The sequence below is a fragment of the Ramularia collo-cygni genome (assembly GCF_900074925.1).
Source record: "Ramularia collo-cygni strain URUG2 genome assembly, contig: RCC_scaffold16, whole genome shotgun sequence".
Classification (NCBI taxonomy): domain Eukaryota; kingdom Fungi; phylum Ascomycota; class Dothideomycetes; order Mycosphaerellales; family Mycosphaerellaceae; genus Ramularia; species Ramularia collo-cygni.
Window position 1 is genome coordinate 149,334 of NW_019716270.1, and position 20,007 is coordinate 169,340.

At 48.2% G+C, this 20,007-nt stretch overlaps 6 protein-coding genes; 3 read left to right on the plus strand and 3 right to left on the minus strand.

Annotated features, from left to right (window-relative positions):
- Window positions 1-1,046: 1,046 nt before the first annotated feature.
- On the minus strand, window positions 1,047-1,931 carry RCC_08950 (probable enoyl-CoA hydratase/carnithine racemase; the record flags this gene model as incomplete). The annotated part of the gene is made up of 1 exon (XM_023774195.1): window positions 1,047-1,931. The coding sequence occupies one exon, from the start codon at window positions 1,929-1,931 to the stop codon at window positions 1,047-1,049; it is 885 nt and encodes a 294-aa protein (XP_023629963.1).
- A 263-nt stretch (window positions 1,932-2,194) lies between these two features.
- On the minus strand, window positions 2,195-3,989 carry RCC_08951 (probable high-affinity phosphate permease, phosphate-repressible; the record flags this gene model as incomplete). XM_023774196.1 has 2 exons in its annotated part: window positions 2,195-3,438; window positions 3,494-3,989. 2 exons carry the CDS (start codon window positions 3,987-3,989, stop codon window positions 2,195-2,197), a joined length of 1,740 nt encoding a protein of 579 aa, XP_023629964.1.
- A 3,274-nt stretch (window positions 3,990-7,263) lies between these two features.
- On the plus strand, window positions 7,264-8,685 carry RCC_08952 (related to histone acetyltransferase Spt10; the record flags this gene model as incomplete). The annotated part of the gene is made up of 1 exon (XM_023774197.1): window positions 7,264-8,685. The coding sequence occupies one exon, from the start codon at window positions 7,264-7,266 to the stop codon at window positions 8,683-8,685; it is 1,422 nt and encodes a 473-aa protein (XP_023629965.1).
- Window positions 8,686-9,424: 739 nt separating this feature from the next.
- RCC_08953 (uncharacterized protein) lies at window positions 9,425-9,826 on the plus strand (the record flags this gene model as incomplete). Its single annotated transcript, XM_023774198.1, has 1 exon — window positions 9,425-9,826. The coding sequence occupies one exon, from the start codon at window positions 9,425-9,427 to the stop codon at window positions 9,824-9,826; it is 402 nt and encodes a 133-aa protein (XP_023629966.1).
- Window positions 9,827-10,222: 396 nt separating this feature from the next.
- Window positions 10,223-10,930, minus strand: RCC_08954 (uncharacterized protein; the record flags this gene model as incomplete). Its single annotated transcript, XM_023774199.1, has 1 exon — window positions 10,223-10,930. One exon carries the CDS (start codon window positions 10,928-10,930, stop codon window positions 10,223-10,225), a length of 708 nt encoding a protein of 235 aa, XP_023629967.1.
- A 204-nt stretch (window positions 10,931-11,134) lies between these two features.
- On the plus strand, window positions 11,135-11,923 carry RCC_08955 (uncharacterized protein; the record flags this gene model as incomplete). The annotated part of the gene is made up of 1 exon (XM_023774200.1): window positions 11,135-11,923. One exon carries the CDS (start codon window positions 11,135-11,137, stop codon window positions 11,921-11,923), a length of 789 nt encoding a protein of 262 aa, XP_023629968.1.
- Window positions 11,924-20,007: the final 8,084 nt, after the last annotated feature.

The following is a 20,007-nucleotide window of genomic DNA, read 5'->3' on the forward strand; positions in this document are numbered from 1 at the left end:
ATCCAGGCTGTAGGCATGGCTTCTGTGTCACCCGATGCCGACGAAGCGAATGTGCAGGGTGTCGTCGTGCCTTGAAACGGAGTCGTGTACGACGAAGTCGAACAAATCCAACGAACGATCCTCGTAGCAACAGCTGTAATCCTTTAGTGTGGCTCACACCGAATGATAGAGCGAGGACATCTTACTTGAAAATTCCCGCGATGCACAAATCAAGAGAACCCAAGACAGGCCAGAAAGATCTAAAAGGAGCAGCATGATGTACTTTCTGTACCGATCGAGCAGGTTCGGTAAGGCAATAATAAGAAGACGTCGGATGCTCCGACGGTGCTTCACGGGACTTGTTCATTGCGACATGCCTTTGAAGGCGCGCTCGAGATCTTGCCAGCATTACATTCTTCGTGCGGCTCTCTGTCCGGTATGCATTGCGGCCTGTGGATGGCATGTCTTCGCCTCTGAGTACTCAGGCTTTCGATACAGTATTCCTAGAATGATATTGGGCGACTGCTTTGTCCTGCTCGAGAACCAGCTACTCAGTATGGCGACTGAATACAACCATCCGCAAAGACGTACAACAGTGTGATGAACATCCCTTTGGTATTCATCCACAGCATCTTGAGATCTGCTAGTGCCAAGCCGTCTGGTCTGATGAATGTTCTTCTCGGGGACTCTCAGACATGTAAGCTTGGACGAAATACCATCCGATGAATGCAACAGGCATCCCGCTTGAGTGCGATGAGGATGAATGTAGCTTCGAGTAGGAAGTTTGAACACAGCGTGTCGACGAGAAGCAGAGACTGATACTGCTCGATGATCCTGCTCGCTCCTAGAGCTAGAATCTTGCCGTGTCGTAGCATCGTACCATACATGATGCGCATGGCTTTTGCGCAGTACATTCGAAGAATTCGTAGGTATATAACGAAAATGAGGCTCCCCAGAACTTTCAATGGGCTTCGATGTTTCAAGATATCGTGCTGTAGGCCAGTCCCATGCGTGACAGCGCTCCTTGCCAAATTCGACATTCCCTATAGGCAGAGCATGTCTTCTAATCACAGCGAACTCTTCCACACTTTGCGGTACTCCTCTGTTCTTCCAGGCTCATCGCGCTGTGAGATGGCATGCTTGAAACCCTTCTCGGCCGAAAGCTTTTGAAAAGCGATCCCTTCTGGCGAATTTCTCGTGATACCATCGAATATTGTCGAAAGTTGCTGGCTAGATTCAAGCGGGCCTTGAATAGTTTGATTGACCACTGCTTTTTGCATCCACAATTGATTGACCGGAACCGTCTTGATACGATCCACCAGTAACTGCACCGTATACTCCAACTCCATCTCCGGCACAGATTTGAGGATGAGTCCCATGCGTTCAGCTTCCTTCCCATCGATCAGATCTCCAGTGAAGAGAAGCCTCTTCGCTTTCTCCACTCCGACACGATAAGTCCACATGGCGGTAGTTGGACATCCCCAGACTCGCGTCGGTGGATACCCAATACGTGCATTATCAGCCATGATTACCAAATCACAGCTCAAAGCAATGTCACTGCCGCCTGCGACAGCGGCACCGTGGACTTGAGCAATAGTCGGCTTGTGGCTGTGGAATAATTCGGCATAGCACTCTGTACATTCTTTCATGAGTTGATAGTCTTGTAGTGGATCGTAACCGTTTGTCAGGTCTTGACTTCCCCCGGTCTTGCCACGCTRTGCTTGTTCCGCGCTTGAGACTAGGTCATAGCCGCCGCAGAAGCCTTTCCCTGCGCCCTTTAGCACTATGCAATGGACTTTGTTGTCGGCGTTGGCGAGTCTCACTGCTGCTCGGAGCTCGCTCGGGAGATGTGGATCTATCGCATTCATTCGCTCGGGACGGTTGAGTGTTATATATGCCACTTTACCATCAGCAGAGACGCTATAGGCCACTGATCTGAAGTTCTGTGCCATCGTGAACTTATCAAAAGCGTGAGTGATGGAAGGAAAAGATGACAGCCCTTTCTGTCCATCTTTTCCCATCTCGCTTCCAATGCCTCGGTCCGAAGTGTGATTTTCGCATGAACGGCTATCACTCGATGCGTTGCCAAAGATCGAGTGATATAACGAGGCTTCTGCAAATGTAATGGAGATTCAAAGATGAGGAAATTGCAGAGTCAAGAGAGAGTGTTTCTCATTAAACGGGGGATATCGCTATGTACTCATGCATTCACTCATTAAACATTGTGATCTCCCTTCTCACGAGAAATCTCATCTGATGGGTCCGAATCGGTGCGCATCGCGTTACGACCAGCAAGGACAGGGTCGTACTGAGGAGTACCAGGCACCTCACCAGCGAGCTGCTCGAGAGTGAGACGCTTTGTCTCTGGGACCAGAAGAGTGGTACCACAGCCGAGAAGCATGAAAAGAGCGTAGATCTGGAGAACGTGGTTGAGCCATGGAGAAGCGTTCTCCTTGGTGGCACCACGTGTGCGGAGAGGAGCCAGAGCAGCCTGGGCGATGATAGAACCGACCTTACCGGATGCGGCAGAGATACCGTGGCAGGTGGAACGGTAGCGAGTTGGGAAGCACTCGCCGGGAATGATGAAGGTGGTCGAGTTGGGTCCGAAGTTGAAGAAGAACTGTGCGATAACGTAGCAAGCGAGAAGACCGTTCTCTCCAATCGGCTTGTATGCGAAGCCCATGATGCAAAAGATGATGGTCAGAATGATGAAACCCATCATTTGAATTGGCTTACGTCCGACAGTGTCAACGAGAGCGACGGYGACCCAGTAACCGGGAATGGCACCAGCGCAGACCAAGATCATGTTGCCGACAGCAATGTTGTAAAAGTACTCGTACGCGGTCGTACCGCCAGCGTAGCCGATAGCGGTCAAGATGGTAGCGTTGTTGAGACCGACACCATAGAATGCGACATCGAGGAGGAACCAAGAACCAGCAGTTCCGAGCAAAACCTTGCCATACTTCCACTGCGAGATGTGACCAAAGAAGTCGGTCCAGGAAGCCTTTGGGACCTCAAGCTGTGGTGCAGAGTCGCGCATGTTGTTGACACGGGTAACCTCGTCTGGGACACCCTCGGCGGTACCAGCGAGGTAGGCCTTGATGTCGGAGCCACCCTTGACGATATCGCGAGAGACATCGAAGGTGTAGCGAGGGGTCTCGGGGATGGTCAGACGGAAGTAGAGAGCGATGCAGCCAGGTACGGCACCCATCCCGATGATGATGCGCCACATCTTGTCAACAGCGATGAGACAAACGCCATCGCATGCAGCAACGACAGCAGTAGCGTTAGCGCCGCGGGCGCTCATCAGTGACTCCTTGAAGCCAACAGTGACAATGAGAGCGATGATTCCAGCACCGAATTGACCAAGACCTTGCATGGCAAAGACGGCACCCATCATGGCACCTCTCCACTTGGTGGTAGCGAATTCGGAAGTAATGACGGAAGACAATGGGTAATCTAGAGAGTGTTAGCGCATGGTGTGCATTCTGCTCGAATGGGGTCGAGAACTTACCACCACCAATACCGATTCCCATGAGAACACGCCAGAAGATGATGGTACCGGTAACAGACATGGCAGCGGAGCCGGAAGTCAAAGCCTGGGCGACAGTGGCGAAGATGATGATAATCAGTTCAAGACCGTACATCTTCTTGCGACCAACGACATCAGCGAGGAAACCGAAACCGAGCTGCCCGATGACAGTGCCTCCAGAGGTTGCGACCTTGATGGCGGTGTCGGAGGAAACGGAGATCTTGCCAGGAGTAGCAGACTCCTGCCAGTAGACAACACCCAACATGGTGGTGACGATGCCGATTGCGAAGATGTCGTAGGCATCGGTGAAGAAACCGATACCAGCGACCAGACAGGCGCGTACATGGTACCAACCAAAGGGAGCCTTGTCAATCTCTGCGAGAGCGAGTCTGCGGCGCTCGTTGGGGTCGGCGATGTGAGCATAGTCGTTGTGGAAGTTGTGGAAGGCAGAATTGCCTCCGGCTGTTCGGGTCGCCATGGCGGTAGAGGTCTTGTCAGTTGCTTGAGTTGCGACAAGAAGGCCGAGATCTTGGAGCCAAGGGAATGAGGAGTACTTGGTACGGCTTGGTGAAATTGGCAGCAAGGGAGCCCGGCTTTTATTAACATCATGCCACCAACAAGCATCCCCCATCTCCCATCTCCCATCACTTTGCGGCGCGGCATAGGACGAGGGCGTGTGCTTCTGGGCGTCCTGCTAATGCGCGCGTGGGCGAAGCGCGGCGCTAGACGTGCTCATGGAAACCTATTTCTGACCACTCGCAGCGTCCATTCAGAGCAGGTGCAATCCTTGCCAAGGGATATGCTCCGGTGGTCGGCTACAATGCCAGATCTGGCCTTCAATCTCACCCATCTCGCCCACTCGTTGGTCCCGGTAGAGTCAATCCATGCAGCCTCGTCTCACTGCAAGCATCAAATGAGTRGCAGATCACTGCTTCCGCGTCTCCGCCGCGTCTCGAGCGCTCGTCACTAACGAGACTCGCCTCTTCATCGACCGGGCGATCAGAAGAAACGCCTCTGACAAGGCGTTGCACCAGCATAAGCACACATCTGCAGCAGGGCGCTGCATCCCGACCTTTGAGCGACGATCCACTCATCACCTGTATGGATGGAATACCTCGCTGAGGCTTCCGGTGCACTCCGCACAATGCGCACCGGGGTTTGAAACTTGACACTACTCGTGAGGTGCGGCGTCGCATGAGCAGTGTTTCCAGCCATTGCCACGCGACATCTCAAAGTGGCAGTGGGGCCTTTCCCTGCACACACTTGTCGGTTGACTTTTGCAATCCGGGAGGCCAGCCAGGGCTGAATCAAAATTGTTGTGCTCGAGGAAGAAACGTGAAGTTGATGGCGGCCAATGAGGATCTTCCCCACGAACACGTTTGTGATCGACACGCTCGGATTCCCCTCGGCAAGAGCCGAATATTCAACCACAGTAAACCATCCCATCCCACCCACGCGACTATGCGAACGCCTCTTGCCGTTTTCTTCGCAAATGCTTGCAGCCATGTGGACGATGCTTTGCACTTTGGATTCTAGGCGTTTGAAAACCCTGTGATCGAGCTTGATGATGAGCACGTCACACATTGTGATGGRGACCTGTCCGAGAGGCAAAATATTCGCCTTCTACGGATCTCTGGAATTGCGGACAGCTGCCCGGCAGGTCCAAAGAGCATGATGGCCACAACGTGCCTGGTCGGTGAAGCATCTTGCAAAAGCATTGTGAGGTATCGCACCGATCTCGTTATACGGGTGACGCGCCGCGCTCCTGATTCTGCTTTGTGCCTTTCACCAGCATGCAACTCTGGTATCCACTCTAACCCGAGAACCCAATTCGGACGGCGAGCTGTCCAGACTGTCTCCCCACGCGCAAATTCGGGTTCAGAGCGGGAGGATTGATCCCAGTGATAGGCATGGCAGTCTTGCTTGATATCTGCCCAGCGTGTCCTTGGCATGTCGTCCAATGCTACGGACATCACTCCTGCAGAACGTATCGCAAGGAGCAGACGTGGCAAGAGCAGAGTCCGTCAGAATGACCAAGTTCTGTGAGTCAGCTATGTTTTACTTTCCTTCACAACTTACGCCCAATGCAATTATCGGTCTGTTCTCCCGTTGCATCGCAAAGAAAGAAGATATTCCCGTGGTATACTGCAGCTTCAACACGTGCTCAAAAGTCTGGTCATCATTCCACGAACCAAATCTCTGGCGTTTAGCCTCATACCCGCAGAGCACAATCCCTGCGTTCTTTAGTTTCATTATTGCCTATTTGGGAATGTGGATAGATCACGAATGTAGATCCAACCTACCATGCAACACACAGCGATAGGCTGTCGGTTGTAAAGCATCGCTAAGCTTCTGATCATCAATTCTAGATCGATCCGGCATAAAGGCTCTTCCGGGTATCATACTGACGCTACCCGCTATGGACGACAACATGCACACCCTCCATGGCCTTCTGTGGTACTATCACATGACAGTAGAATGAGGCTCATTGGGGGCTGAAGGAGCCAGGCTAGTTGACTATCAAGTCTACTGACATGGAGCTTACATTGTGGTGGCTTTGGAACGACATCACTGTGCAACGACCTTCTGCATAGCGATCGACCGAGAGACAATTAGATCGACCATTCCCCCAAAGGATCACCATTCGATATGGCAAAGTTTACCGACGATATAAAGTACGAAACGATACGAGTGATGAAAATCATTCGACGTGGCAGCAGCTGAACAGCTCTTCAAAAGCAATGTGGAGCCATGCCCGTCGCGTATGAATGTCTAGCCATGGTTCAATGGGTTCACTTGTCTTGCCGATTCCAGGCTCCGTCATCCAGATCTCAAGTTGGAATTCGTGGGTAGGGATTGACTCTTAGTCAAAAGTGTTCCAGGGTTAGGGTTTGGGTAATGCAGCATCGATGCTATGAGGCTCGCCAGGCATCTTGTGAAGTATTTGGTATGCCTAAGAGTAGGTTGGTGTAATCTAGACACTGCGTATGCTTGCGAGGCGTCGGCTGTGTTGGTACATCGGCGACAACGATCTCGTCATGGAAAGAAAATCAGCAGCCTTGAAAATTGCGTGCGCCTCATCCGACGTGGACATCATGAAGCTGACAGTATCTCCTACGACATGGGACCAATGCAATCATTGTTGATGGCTTACGTGAGCCTCTCCAAGACACGGTGATGTCTCTAAAGCGCTCGCGACTTGCTGAAAAAGTTGGCATGTAACACAGGCTGTACAGTAAATGCACTTGACGTGCAGTCTTCAGCTGGTCTCTCAAGGTCTCCAGGTCAAACAACATCAACTCGTGAAAATTTGTCGACCATGAGAATGCTTTCCCATAGAACACGCTTCGATGATCCAATGTCGATGTGGACGGTGACTTTGCAGGCGCCTTGACAGAAGTTGCACAAGTTGTTGAAACCCAGGAAGGATTGCCTGCCTACTGGAAGACTCAAACCGGTTAGCGTGATTCAGTGATTGAGTCTTGCCGCGCCCGCGCGTGATCAGAACTTTGGCCGTAGTACTGGTACTGAACAACACCGCATCGTCTCGACTGTTCTCAAGGTACGTTCTCTCTTCCTCCTACATTGACTCCACCCCATGGTCTCTGCATCACCACGTTCTCTGCCCCAGACGGCATGCAATACCATGCCATCACAGACTGAATGGCGGTGCTCTGCCAACTTTGCTCATATGCACTTCGTGTGCCTACACTCACCCATTCCGCAGCTGACAACAGTAAACAGACAGCACGATGCCGGCCATGCTCGATGATCCCACGGCGCCGGCCATATACCGCGTGTCCGGGCAGCCGCCATTCCCAATACCGTTTGGGCCATTGCCGCAGGACATCATACCCCGCCAGGTAACGCTTCGAGATCGAGTCACGACGGCGACGTTGGTGCCTTTCTCGTCACCGCAGCAGGTTCCGCCTCACCTGGCCGCCTATCTATGCGAGCTGCTCAACAGAGAGATTGAAAAGGGAGACACGTATCCCATGATGGAGCCATTGCCAATGTCCTCCTTCGCGCCGTACTGGTTCGCCAACTTTGGTGCTGTGATGATTGTTGGGGACATTCAAGCTGTGGAGGAAGTGACGCAAATGGAGGAGCGGGGTGTGGACTGGACGAAGGAATGTCTGGGAAGCTTCTACATCAAACCCAACTATCCTGGCAGGAGCAGTCATGTCTGCAATGGCGGCTTTCTCGTAACGGACGCTGCGCGGAACCGCGGCGTGGGCAGACTCATGGGTGAGGGATACCTCGAATGGGCACCGAAACTGGGCTACACCTACTCAGTCTTCAATCTGGTCTACGAAACCAACGTGGCCTCACTTCGCATATGGGATGCTCTGGGGTTCAAGCGGATTGGCAGAGTTAAGGGTTGTGGTAATCTGAAGAGCTCTCCGGATCAATTCATCGACGCCATCATTTTCGGCCGCGATCTGGGCGGTGAAGGAGACGAGTACGTCAGCGAGGAGAGATTCGACAAGATACGGTTCTACCTTAAGAACGGAACCTATCCCAACGGATCAGACCGCGCTGAGAAGTCACGCCTCCGTTCTGCCGCCACGCACTACCGGCTAATCACCAACACGAGTGGTGATGGCGAAGACGACAAATTGATGTTGAAAGGCAAGGAAGTCGTCTCAGATCCACACAAGCAGTACGAGATCGCTCGCAACATGCACAATGTAGCTCATGGTGGARTCAACAAGACCACGGCCGGTATTGCAGAGAAATACCACTGGGTTCGCATCAAAGAGACGGTCAGCCAGGCGATCCGCAATTGTGTGCACTGTAAAGAAGCCGCACCAAAAGCCGACAAGTCCAGCTTTTCAAGCAGTCGACGTAGCAATGCGGGTGCTTCTACTGCTAGTGGTGGTCGCGCATCTCGAGTCACCGTCACAGCTGGATCGGACCCCACCCCGGACACGGTGTCTGGCGCCTCACCGCACCATTCGCATCTCCAACATCAGCATCCCGCACCTACGGCGCCGATGGGAAGCATAGGAAGCGATTACATGGCTGTTGATCCTCAGCTTTGGGGTGGTGCGGACAGCATGGCCGTTGACGATGACACGCGTGGGATGGACGATGCTGACCTCATTTTGACGAGGGAGCTGCAGGCGCAGTTGCAGGATAGCCCGAGGCAATCGCATAGAGATGGACGTTGACTTGAGAGTTGAGTTGTTCGGGGGCCAGCGAGTTCATCAAAGCTAACTGAGTGGCGTTACTTTACGATGGTAAGTTGAGCGCGTGACCTTTGAGACAGTGGATCGCAAAACGCATGTGTAAGGTAGGTTGCACTATTACTTTTAGCATACTTTACCATGAATGTATGTATGTATGCATGCGATGACGAATCGTCAATTCTGCTCAAACCGTCTCATAGTTTCCGACCGCTGACCCAGACGCTGCCAGTCACGATGCTCATGGCTCACAGGTCTAGCATGTGACTGTGATGATAGTAGTTGTTCAACGAAGCCTAGAAGTTTCTTTGTGCCGTTGTACATCATGTCCACCTCAGTACGTGAAATCTCCACAGAATCCCTCGATAAGCCCCACCCACATCACTCACCCAAGGAGTCATACCTTTGAGCATCATTGCCACATGCACCACAAAAACCCCAGGACTAAAACTCCAAGTACCAGGCCAAGTTTGCGAGAGTCATACAAGCTCAGCCGCGATTCTTAGGGTACCAGCCCTTTTCAACGCCGATCCCCACATTCCTGACATGTCATGTCTCTCTACGCGTCGTTGAGAGCTACGAGCTATCATATCAGCTTAAGTGAGTGACATTCATTTTCGACGCCACAATCGAGAGAACAAAGCTGAATACTGCTTTCGCTGCTGTTGCTGCTGTTGCTCAATCAACACTTTCACATCCTTCACTTTCGCCAGTACAGAACAACATGTCTTCTCCCAAATCAACCACTTCGATGCCACCTTCATGGCAACACAAATACGTTCATGAAATGAACAGTACTGAACGCCTCGAATCTCTCACCGCTTGGGCAGAAGAGAAGAAATTCGTTCGGCCTGGTGAAGGTGGTACTTTACCTTTCGGGAGCATCGGAGGGATGAATGCGCTGGTTTACGGAGGCTCGCTATGTAGCTCTGTAAGCAGCATGCAGTCGAATGATAAATATGGAGGACAGTATGAAGCTMCCATCGGACCGCCGAGCTATCAGGTTGCTATTGCAAGTGATGGAACAGGAGATAAAAGGAAAAGTGCGGTGAGGAGGTGGCTTGAAGAGAGGAAAGTGAAGAAAGTTGCGAGGAGGGAGGATAGTGTGCCGGGGTATGCGCCTTGATGGACAGGGATGAATGGAATGGAATGAGAAGGAAGGCAGGTACCCAACCTGGAACCAGGTGCCTTGGAAGCAATTTCGCTCCTAATTCGACGGCCTGGAGTTCAAAGATTTGCCTTACTCGACGCACCTCGCTATACTGCACGTCCTCCAAAGAGATCTGCAGGAAGCGATCCTGAAATGCGTGACGGAACTGCGCCTGGAAGCTATTGAAGTGTCAGCGAAGAACGATGCGCTGGAAGCTTCGAATTGGTATGGAGGAGAGGTAATAGATCAGGCTGGTTTGTGTGCTCTCGACATGGTTTTTTAAGGACAGGTCTGTGAGTTTACGAATGATTCATCATAAAGATGGGCGAAGAGGAAGGGAGGTAGATGGGACTTACAGTACGAAGTGGGATGTCATGTAGCACCTTCAACCCAACCAGCTCGCTCTTTGAGCACTTTCTTCCTCTCTTCTTTCCATTTCTTGTCCCACACTTCGACTTTCCCGCCAAGGACATCCACACATTGCGACATGAGGAGGATGACACCTCGAGCAACCACGACATCGCGCAGAATGAGCTTGGCACCGATGGACATGGCAGGGCCAACTCCATCAATAGCTTCCAGCTCGAAGCCGTAGACTTTATTGCCTTTGGCATCTTGCAGGAGCAGCTTGTGTGGACCAGCCGCCGCTCGAGCAGCAGACGCGTTGGGATCAGTGTTGTCTTCATCATCTTCGGTGACGCGAATGATTTCACTGCCTTTCCGCAGCTCGCCTCGCTCTTCCATTTCGATGGCTTCCACTTGGCTCCAGCTGCTGCGTCCGACATCTTGAATGTCGAGAACTTGCACGGGAATTGGCCCGCGAATCTTCTGCTCTTGAGAGGCGGGATTGGTGATGCCGGCTGGGAAGCAGTTTTGCGCCGAAGATTGCAAGGTTGTGGTAAAGTCGGTGTTGAGCAGGCGGAAGAGAGCTGTCTTTTGCGTCGCTGCCAGCGGCACATTTGCATTGACGCTCGGCATCAAATTTTGAAGCCATTGCTGCGTCGGGGCAATGTGTTTGGCGGCCAGAGCGTCGTGGATCGATGTTGCTAGAGTGCCACCCGCTGCAGTGGACGGAGGCATGGTGGGAATTCGTCTTCACATTTTTCGGTGTTGTTGTTGAGTGGTGGCAGGAGATGCAAATTTTGAGTCCGACCTGAAGCTCTCATCCGCGCTAGTGAAGATCTGCCCGCAGCTCACCCGAAGCATCAACACAACATGAAGCTGCATGCAAGTACTGTATTGTATCGCTTCACATGATATAGCATAACATAACATACCCAGACAATGTCGACCATCGCATCGCCGCGGCCTTCCTTCACCCTTTCCTCCCGCCGCGGCTCGGCATCAACCGACAACACCGTCCTCTCCGGAACCGGCAAATCGACGACATCCAACGCCGTAGATCGAGCCACCCTCCGTCGCAATCGCACAGCTCTCCGAGACTACTACAATCTCAAAGCTGCAGCGTCCACCGACACCCATCCGCAACATGATCTTCCATCGCCATCTCTAAACGCCGAGCAAGAAAGCGAACTCGACAAACCCGGGTTCGACCCGGAAGCCTACGTCCAGCATCTCCTCTCCACCCAAGGTCTCGAAGGCGTGCTGCGCGTCGAAGCGGGTCTTCTCAGCGATATACGATCATTGGATGGAGAGAAGAAAGCTCTCGTCTATGACAATTATTCCAAACTCATTGCTGCGACGGACACGATTCGTAGTATGAGGGAGAAGATGGATCCCATGACTCCCACGACCAGTACTCTTACCCCTGCGATTGGACATATTGCCGAGACAGCGGCGAGTTTGACTGCTGATTTGAAGCGATCGCTGGGGGAAGGGGATGTACAGGCGAGGGACGAGGTAGTGATGAGGCAGAAGCAGCAGGAGGTTGTCAGGTGGGTGCTGGCTGCTCCGGAACAAATTCGAAAGCAAGTCGAAGCTGGGGCGAATGAGGATGCGAAGAGGGAGTGGGAGAGGGTGGAGTCTGTGTTGGAACGGTGGAAGACTGTCAAAGGCGCTGATGCCGTCCGGAAGGCATGTCAGGAAGCTCTGGTAGGTCTTCCGGAAAGCTGAGATCCTTTGAGAGAAGTCATATCCACTCCGGATATTCCAATCGACTAAAGGGATGCTCGTTTAGGAGTTCTGCGCCTGGGATGCGCGTCACCAATAACCCAGCGACAACTGCGGCGTGGTGAACAATCATGATCCCTCGTTCTTCTCTATCGCATGCAATGCTAGCCATGGCGAGACCACAATCCATAGGACATGGTCAAAACCCAGAGGCGAGCGACAAACATAGTCAGCTTGTTGTGACATCCACGACAACTGCAAGGACCATGCAATCATCCTTCAGATGCTTCACCTCGAGCATCGCGATCGGAGGCTTTGTCTTATGCTATCCGCAGGACATCTGGTATAGCAGCTGTCCCAGAAAGAGAAGCCTCGCCACGACGGGAACGTCTATTCGGCGATGCACACGCAACATCACCTTCACTGCACAAATGATGACAGTGGGACGTGGTGTTCCTATATTCATTATGCGACAATTCGTCTACACGGATTTCCTATAATGCATTTATGAAAATATAATAAAAAACCTCTAGTCGACGGACAGAACGAGCTACGTTAATCCTGCAAATCTTCGTTGTTTCCTCCGCCAATGTACAACGCATTATACTAGTCCAAACCAGCTTCCTTCCTTCCTGCCTCTGACTTCGCACCGGATTGATCTTGCTTCCTCGCCAGGCCCTGGTTCTGCAGATGCTTCGCGTACGTCTGAATATCCAGAGCAGTGGACTTCTTGGTGTGGTACGTGGTGTCCTTCGAGCCCAGTCCAGTCTCCATCATGTGCTGTGCAACTTTGCCCGACACACGGTTAAGCGCTTTGTTAGTCATGGTCTGGTTAACATTGTGGGTAGAGTTGTCTTTACCAATTATGTCCTCGGAGTAGTCGCGGTGGTGCAGCTCAATCAGCTCGTCCGAGGCGATGCCTTTGCCATACTGTCCGGAAATATTCACAACACTTTCACAAAGTCAGGCGTATATAAGATGTTTGTCATTGTTAGCAACATGAATACTTGAGTCTGCTAGATAGTCGATCAACAGACGGAACGAGCTACGTTAATCCTTCAAACCTTCCCTTGCTAGCATTGCCCCCAAGCGCCTTATCCTTCCATCTTTAATTTGTCTGAAAGAGGTCGGCGATGAGAACCTATGGTGCCGAGCGCGTCTCGCGATCGTCGCTCTTAACATGCTATACGGTTTGGGGAGGGCTCTGTCGGGTAGAAGGTTGGACTAGGAATCTCCTATTTGGTTCCACGAAGGATACCCGGTGCAATTTGATTATAAATACCAGCTCGAGATGCAGACCCGGAGCCAGAGAATCTGCCCATAAATCCACATTTGCTATAGAGCTGGTGAAGCTGTCGAGTCCCACAGAGGCAATTAATGGGCGCTCGTCGGGGCGGTGGAATAACTAGAGAGAGATGCATGCTTCGATAGCGAGCGTGAAACGGCGTACTTTGGGCGAGCCTCTAGCTGCGAGGTTACTGCCCGGGTCGTGCCTAGTGTCGTACACCGCATCTGATATTAGAATAAACCGGCTAGTAACATTCTCCACACGAACGATAAAGAGGATTAGCTAGCGGCCGGTAATGTTCTTCTTCTTATAGAAGTCTCTAGTAGAATGCTTTAACTCTAACGTCGGCTACCCCTCGTTTTTAGTTAGTTAGGCTAGCTAAGGGCCCTTATACTAATATTAGTACTATAGCACCCTCTATAGTACCTAAACTACCTAATACTATCCGTATTAGTCTAATATTCGAAGCGTGTTATTACTAAGCGTTTTCGAAAGGTGTTATTATCGTTTTCCGCTATATCCGCGAACGTAGAGGCTAGTATTAGTACGTATTACGTGCCTTTATCTTATCTACCTATAGGTCCGCTATCCTTATCCCCTCTCCCTACTAGTATAGATTACCTCCGCCGCTCGTAGCGCGCTAGATTATTATAGAGGGCGTATTAAGCCGCTATCGGAGCGTTAAGGCTACGGAATAAAGTAAAAGAGGTAGAGGTTATAGCGGAAACTATCGAGGAGAATACGGCGGAGAATACGGTAGATAAGGATGCGGTAGATAAGGATATAGTAGAACTCCTTATAAGGCTTATAAGGATGCTAATTAGCGAGCTCTACTATACGGTAGCGCCTTTCGTCTACTTTCGTAGTAATAGCGATAGCGGCTAAGAGCGCTATTATAAGCACGATAGCCGCTCCTCGTAACTACGTATTATTAGGGAAGCTAAGGAGCGATAATTAGAGCTCGTACGGTAGTAAAAGAAGGAGCGTAAGCGGCTAGAGCGTAACTAATTTAGGCGTAAGGCTACTACCCTTAATACGCGGTTAGCTAAGGAGGGCCTTAAATACTTTAGTAATCTAAGGAGGCGAAAGCGGCCTACGGATAGTATTAGTATTAGTATTAGCGACTAATAGAAGAAGAAGAAAAAGAGGCTAGCTCCGGCCTTATAGTAGCTAGTAGCCTTATAGTAGCTACCGGCCTTAGAGTAGCTAGCGGCCTTACGAAACGGCGGTACGTCGTTATTCGTCGATAAATCTACCGAGTTAGAGCCGGAGCCGGAGGTATTCGAGTATCGAGTTAGCCTTACTATAAGGGCTAGGTAAAGCCTACCTTATAAGCAGTTATAGACTAAGGTTAACCGTAGCGTATAGCTACGTTAAAGGAGGAATAGGAGAGCTTCTGCGAAGCCGGCTTAGCGTAGGCGAAGCGACTCCTACTTCCTCGCGTACTACGTATTATCGACCTATAAGAATTAGTCTTATCTTTAATCGAGTAATCGAAGGTAGTCGATATATTGCTATATTTTTACACCCTTATAATTCTAATTCTTCTACCTTATTAAGGGTAGCGATCTATTAACCCTATAATACCTCCCCGTCGTAACGTACGCGAGGAGAGTACGCCTAAGCTACTAACTATCGCGCCGAATTAGGCCGAATAAGACGCCGACGAAGATATCCTACTAAGCTAAGCGCTAGTAGATAAAGGCGACGGAGTAGGCCCGAAGCTAGAAGAAGAGTCTATAGCTAATACTATATAGAGACTCGAAGCCGAGAAGCTTACGCTTCGCGAATAGTAATATCTCTGCGACCTCTAACTAGAAGTCTAGTCTATAAGGCGTACGCGAGATCGCATAGACGCGGAAGAAGCAAGGCTATTACTACTAATACGTAATGCATCTCGCGTATCTCTAGTAGTTAGCGAGATCGCTCTAAGTATTTTAGACGGCAGCTTACCGTATATATATAGTAGTAGAGGCGGCCGACTAAAGGTTAAAGACCCGAAGCCCTTCGTAAGTAACTCTATTAAAGAGGCACGTAAATTTATCCGTGCGCTTTAGCTAGTATTCGCGAACTCTAGCTACGACTATAGTTAGGACCGTTAGCGCGTCCTCTATAGTATAATATAGCTAGTAGGCGACGCGGCGGAGTCGTAGTATAATAAACACTCCCTCGAGTCGCTTACGACTACGTATATATAGGAAGACTTTAAGACGTTTRTTATTAATAGCGTCGGAGACCCTACGAATCGCTAGCTTAGCGTTACGCTAGAGTATAAGCGAGTTCGATAGACGGAGTACTAATTAGTAAAGGCCTTTATACTAGAGCTCGAAGTGCTCGAAAGTTAACTTAATTATACGTAGGAATAATTAGTTCGCTAGTTCCTTACTAAGTTAAAGCCTACGCTACGCTAGGACATTATAAAGAACTATAAGGTTCTCTCTATAAGAGTAGAAATAGTATCGCTAGCTCGACGACTTAAAGCTGCCGATAAGGGCGCTACTAGCTAGCTTACTAGTACTAAGCGAGGCGCCTACGGTCCTAATAACCGTAAGAAAGGCAAAGATAAGTAATAGCGTTGTAAGAGTAGAGGTAAGGACTTAAGGTCCGAGCTATATATACGAGAGGAGCCGTCGTATCCTAAGCGAGGCGTACCCTTAAAGGATATCGTTTACTATAATTATAATAAGCCTAGATACGTTTAACTAGATTATAGATAGCTAGGTAGTAGTACCTACTAAGATTAAAAGTCTTTAGTTAGTAAGGTAGCCGCTAGCGAGTCGAAAAAAGTAAAGGTCTTAAAGAAGAAACCCGATCTCTAAGTCCGAGATATAAGGGTAGACTCGAGATATACCGCGCGCTATATTAGCGAGGCGTAGTCGAGACGAGTAGTAGTCCGTAGTAGGTCGACTACTTATTAAATAATACGGTAGATATTAATATCGTATCGAGGGAATTTGTACTCCGCTATAAATTACTAGCTAAAAGTAACGTACCCCTTCTATCTACCTCCTCCTTTATAGGAGAACTAGAATACTACTACGGAGCGCATATTATTCGCTTGCGTATCGTAGACTTAAATAGAGTTAAGCGTATAATAGAGTTAACCTTCTACGCTTACGAAACTCCTAAGCTAAAGTTTATCTTAGGCAGGCCCTAGAGACGTATATAACGTATAATAGTTAATAGCGCCTCGGATACATAGCGCTTTAGTAAAGCCTTAGCGAGCCGTATTAAGATCCTCGACCCTTAGGAGTTCTATCGCAAAATATAAGGTAAAAGAACACGTGTCTTTATAGTTACGCTTAACCGCTACGGCGAGATTAAGGTAGTAGATATTCCGAAAGAATTCGAGAGGTTTTATAATATATTCTTCCTCTCGGATAAGGCGAAGCGTACGCTCCCCGACGACGTAAAGTATTCTATCGTGCTAGAAGAAGGCAAAAAGCTACCCTTCCGGCCTTTATACTATTAATCGGGTAGAGAGCTTTACGAGCTATACGACTATCTAGTCGAAGTACGCGAGTATAATTAGATCGAGGGAAGCGAAAGTAAGGCGGATGCGCCTATCCTCTTCGTCCCTAAAAAGAACGGTTCGCTTCGCCTATACGTAGACTATCGCGGCTTAAACGAAATTACCGTTAAGAACCGCTATCTACTACCCCTTATTAGCGAGACGCTTAATAGGCTTAAGGGAAACTTATTCTTTATAAGTTTAGACCTTATATCTACCTACTACCGAATTAAGGTTAAGCTAAGCGACCGCTAGAAGACGGCGTTTCGTACGCGATATAGCTACTTCTAGTATAAGGTTATGCTATTTAGCCTATATAATACACTAGCGACCTTTTAGGCCTATATTAACCGTGCCCTAGTAAGGCTAGTAGATATAATCTACGTAGTATACTTAGATAATATACTTATCTATAGCGCATCGCGCGATTAGTACGAGCGAGACGTTTCCGCTATACTAGAGAGACTTAGGAAGTTTTAACTATACTATTAACTAAAGAAGTGTAAGTTCTTCTAAACGTCTATCGACTTCCTCGGATTCGTCGTTATAACCTACGGTATTACGATAAATACTCGTAGGGTAGACGTAATCGTAGAGTAGCCGAGGCCGTTAACCCTAAAGGATGTTTAGTCCTTTTTAGGGTTTACGAACTTCTATAGGCGGTTTATTAGATAGTATTTAAAGATTATAAAACCTCTAACCGACCTTTCGAAGGGAGCCTATAAAGGCAAGAAGCTAGGGAAAGTTCTATAAGGCGCTAACGAGGAGCAAGCGTTTTAGCTACTTAAAGCTACGTTCTAGATAGCACCGCTATTAAGACACTTCGACCCTATACTTCGCTTACGAATTAAGACCGATACGTCGGACTTCGCGCTTACGGCAATTATATCCTAGCTATTCGAAGACAGATAGTAGCACCCTATTACCTTTTAGTCTAGGAAATTAATTCCGGCCGAGTATAACTACGAAGTATACGATAAGGAACTACTAGTAGTTATTATAGCGTTTAAATAGTAGCGCCCGTACCTCGACGGCGCTACGTATACGATTTAAGTAATCGTCGACTATACGAACCTACGTGCTTTTATAATAATAAAGCAGCTCCTTAGTCGATAAGCTCGATAGGTAGTATAGTTAGCACCCTACGACTTTATAATCGAATATCGCGTAGGGAGCAAAAACCCCGCGGATAGTCCTAGTAGGTATAGCGACTACGAGTCGTAGACTACGGAGGCAACTAAGCATATAAATATACTACTACTAACGCTATAGAATAAGCTCCGTAACTAGTAAGGAAATGTAATTAACTAGTAAGATAAGCCTATAGTAGAGAGGATTATTACGATATATAATCGAATCCGTATATAGGGCTTCGTACGCGAACATACCGCGATATAAAGGCGAGGAGCGTATACTTACGACCTCTCTTCCCCTATTCGAGTCGCTATAGCTCTAGCTACGACGGACTTATCCTTCGGTAATATTCTAGAGATTATTCTCGGATACGCTAAAGTACTTATTAATATAGACCTAAGTACAAAGAGCATACGAGACGCTACTAAAGCGTAGGGTAAATATAACGACTATATATATAAAGACGGTAATCTTTTTTATAATAATACGCTATATATCTCTAAGGACTTCGCTCTAAGGTCGTAGGTAATACGTATATACTACGACGACGTACTCGCTAGCTACTTCGGCAAAATAAAGACTTTAAAGCTAATTTAGCGAAAGTACTATTAGCTAAAGATAGTAGACGAGGTAGCGGAATATATTAAAGGATGTAATATATACCTCGTAAGCAAAGCGCGGCATTATCGCCTATACGGCGAAATAAATGCTCTACCTATGCCTAATCGGCCGTAGTAAGAGATCTCGATAGATTTTATTATAGACTTGCCTCTAAGCGAGCGAGTCGGTAGCGTATATACCGCTATACTAGTAATCCTCGATAGATATAGTAAGATAGTTATCTTCGTACCTACTACTAAGTAATATAATATAGTAGAGCTTACTAACATCTTCGTAAACTACGTAGTACGGCATTACGGCCTATCTAGTAGTATTATAAGCGATAGAGGTTCTATATTTACGGGCTAGTTCTAGTCTAACTTCTACTTTAAGACGTAGGTAAGGCGCAAGCTAAGTACCGCCTTTTACCCTTAGATAGATAGGTAGATAGAGAAAGCAAATTAGACGCTAAAGTAGTACCTACGATATTACTATAGCACGTAGTAGAACCGCTAGGCGGAGATGCTTTTAATAGCCGAGTTTATATATAATAATAGTATTTATATAGGACTTAAGATAAGTCCTTTTAAGATCCTCTACGGATTTAACCCTTTATTAGCGGAGCGTATACGCCTAGTAGACGATAATATCGCTTAGAGTAAGCTCTAGAAGGGGAGAATACTAGTAGTAATAAACGTAGCGAAGCGCCTAGAGGACGTATATAAGGAGCTTTCGGAGCGCTAGCGCTATACGTTAGAATAGTAAGTAAAGTACTATAATAAGAACTATAAGCTAGTAAGCTTTAACGTTAGTAATCTAGTTATACTAAGTATAAAGAACCTTAAGCTAGATATTCTAAAGAAGAAGATAGGGCTAAAATACTTAGGCCTATATCGCGTAATTAACGTAGTCGGGAAGTAGGCGTATTGCCTTACCCTCCCTCCTCGTCGAGAATATATAACGTTTTCTACGTAATATTACTAGAACTATATATAGGTCGGAGAAGTAATGCGCTTAAGTAGCGTATACTACTCGCGGCTAACGATAATAGGTAATAGGAAGTTAAGGAGATTCTTAAGAGGAAAGTCGTAAAAGAGAAACTATTATACTTAGTAAAGTAGCTTAGATAGCCTTTAAAGTATAATTAATAGGAACCTTACGAATATATAGTAGACTACGAAGCTCTCGATAGGTTCGAAGCGAAGGCGCCTCGTAAGCGAGGTCGTCGCGCCGCTATATAGAGTAGAAATTAATAAGAGATTTCCCTTCTAAAACGGAAGTAAAAAAGTAACAAACTACTATATTATATTACGAGAAAGGAAGTAAAAAGAGAGTTACGAGATTAAAGCACTTTCTATTTAACTATAGATAACTTAAGTTAATCCTTGTTAGAAAGTGCAGTTATAGAATAGCTGTACATCTGACATAACAGAGAGCCAAGTGGCCATAAGGTTACGTGACTCTATGTAGGGTAAAATCTCTTCTTAGGACATAGAGACACATCTCTAGATAATTAACTTAATTAACACATTAGTTCCTACTTTTAAGTACTGC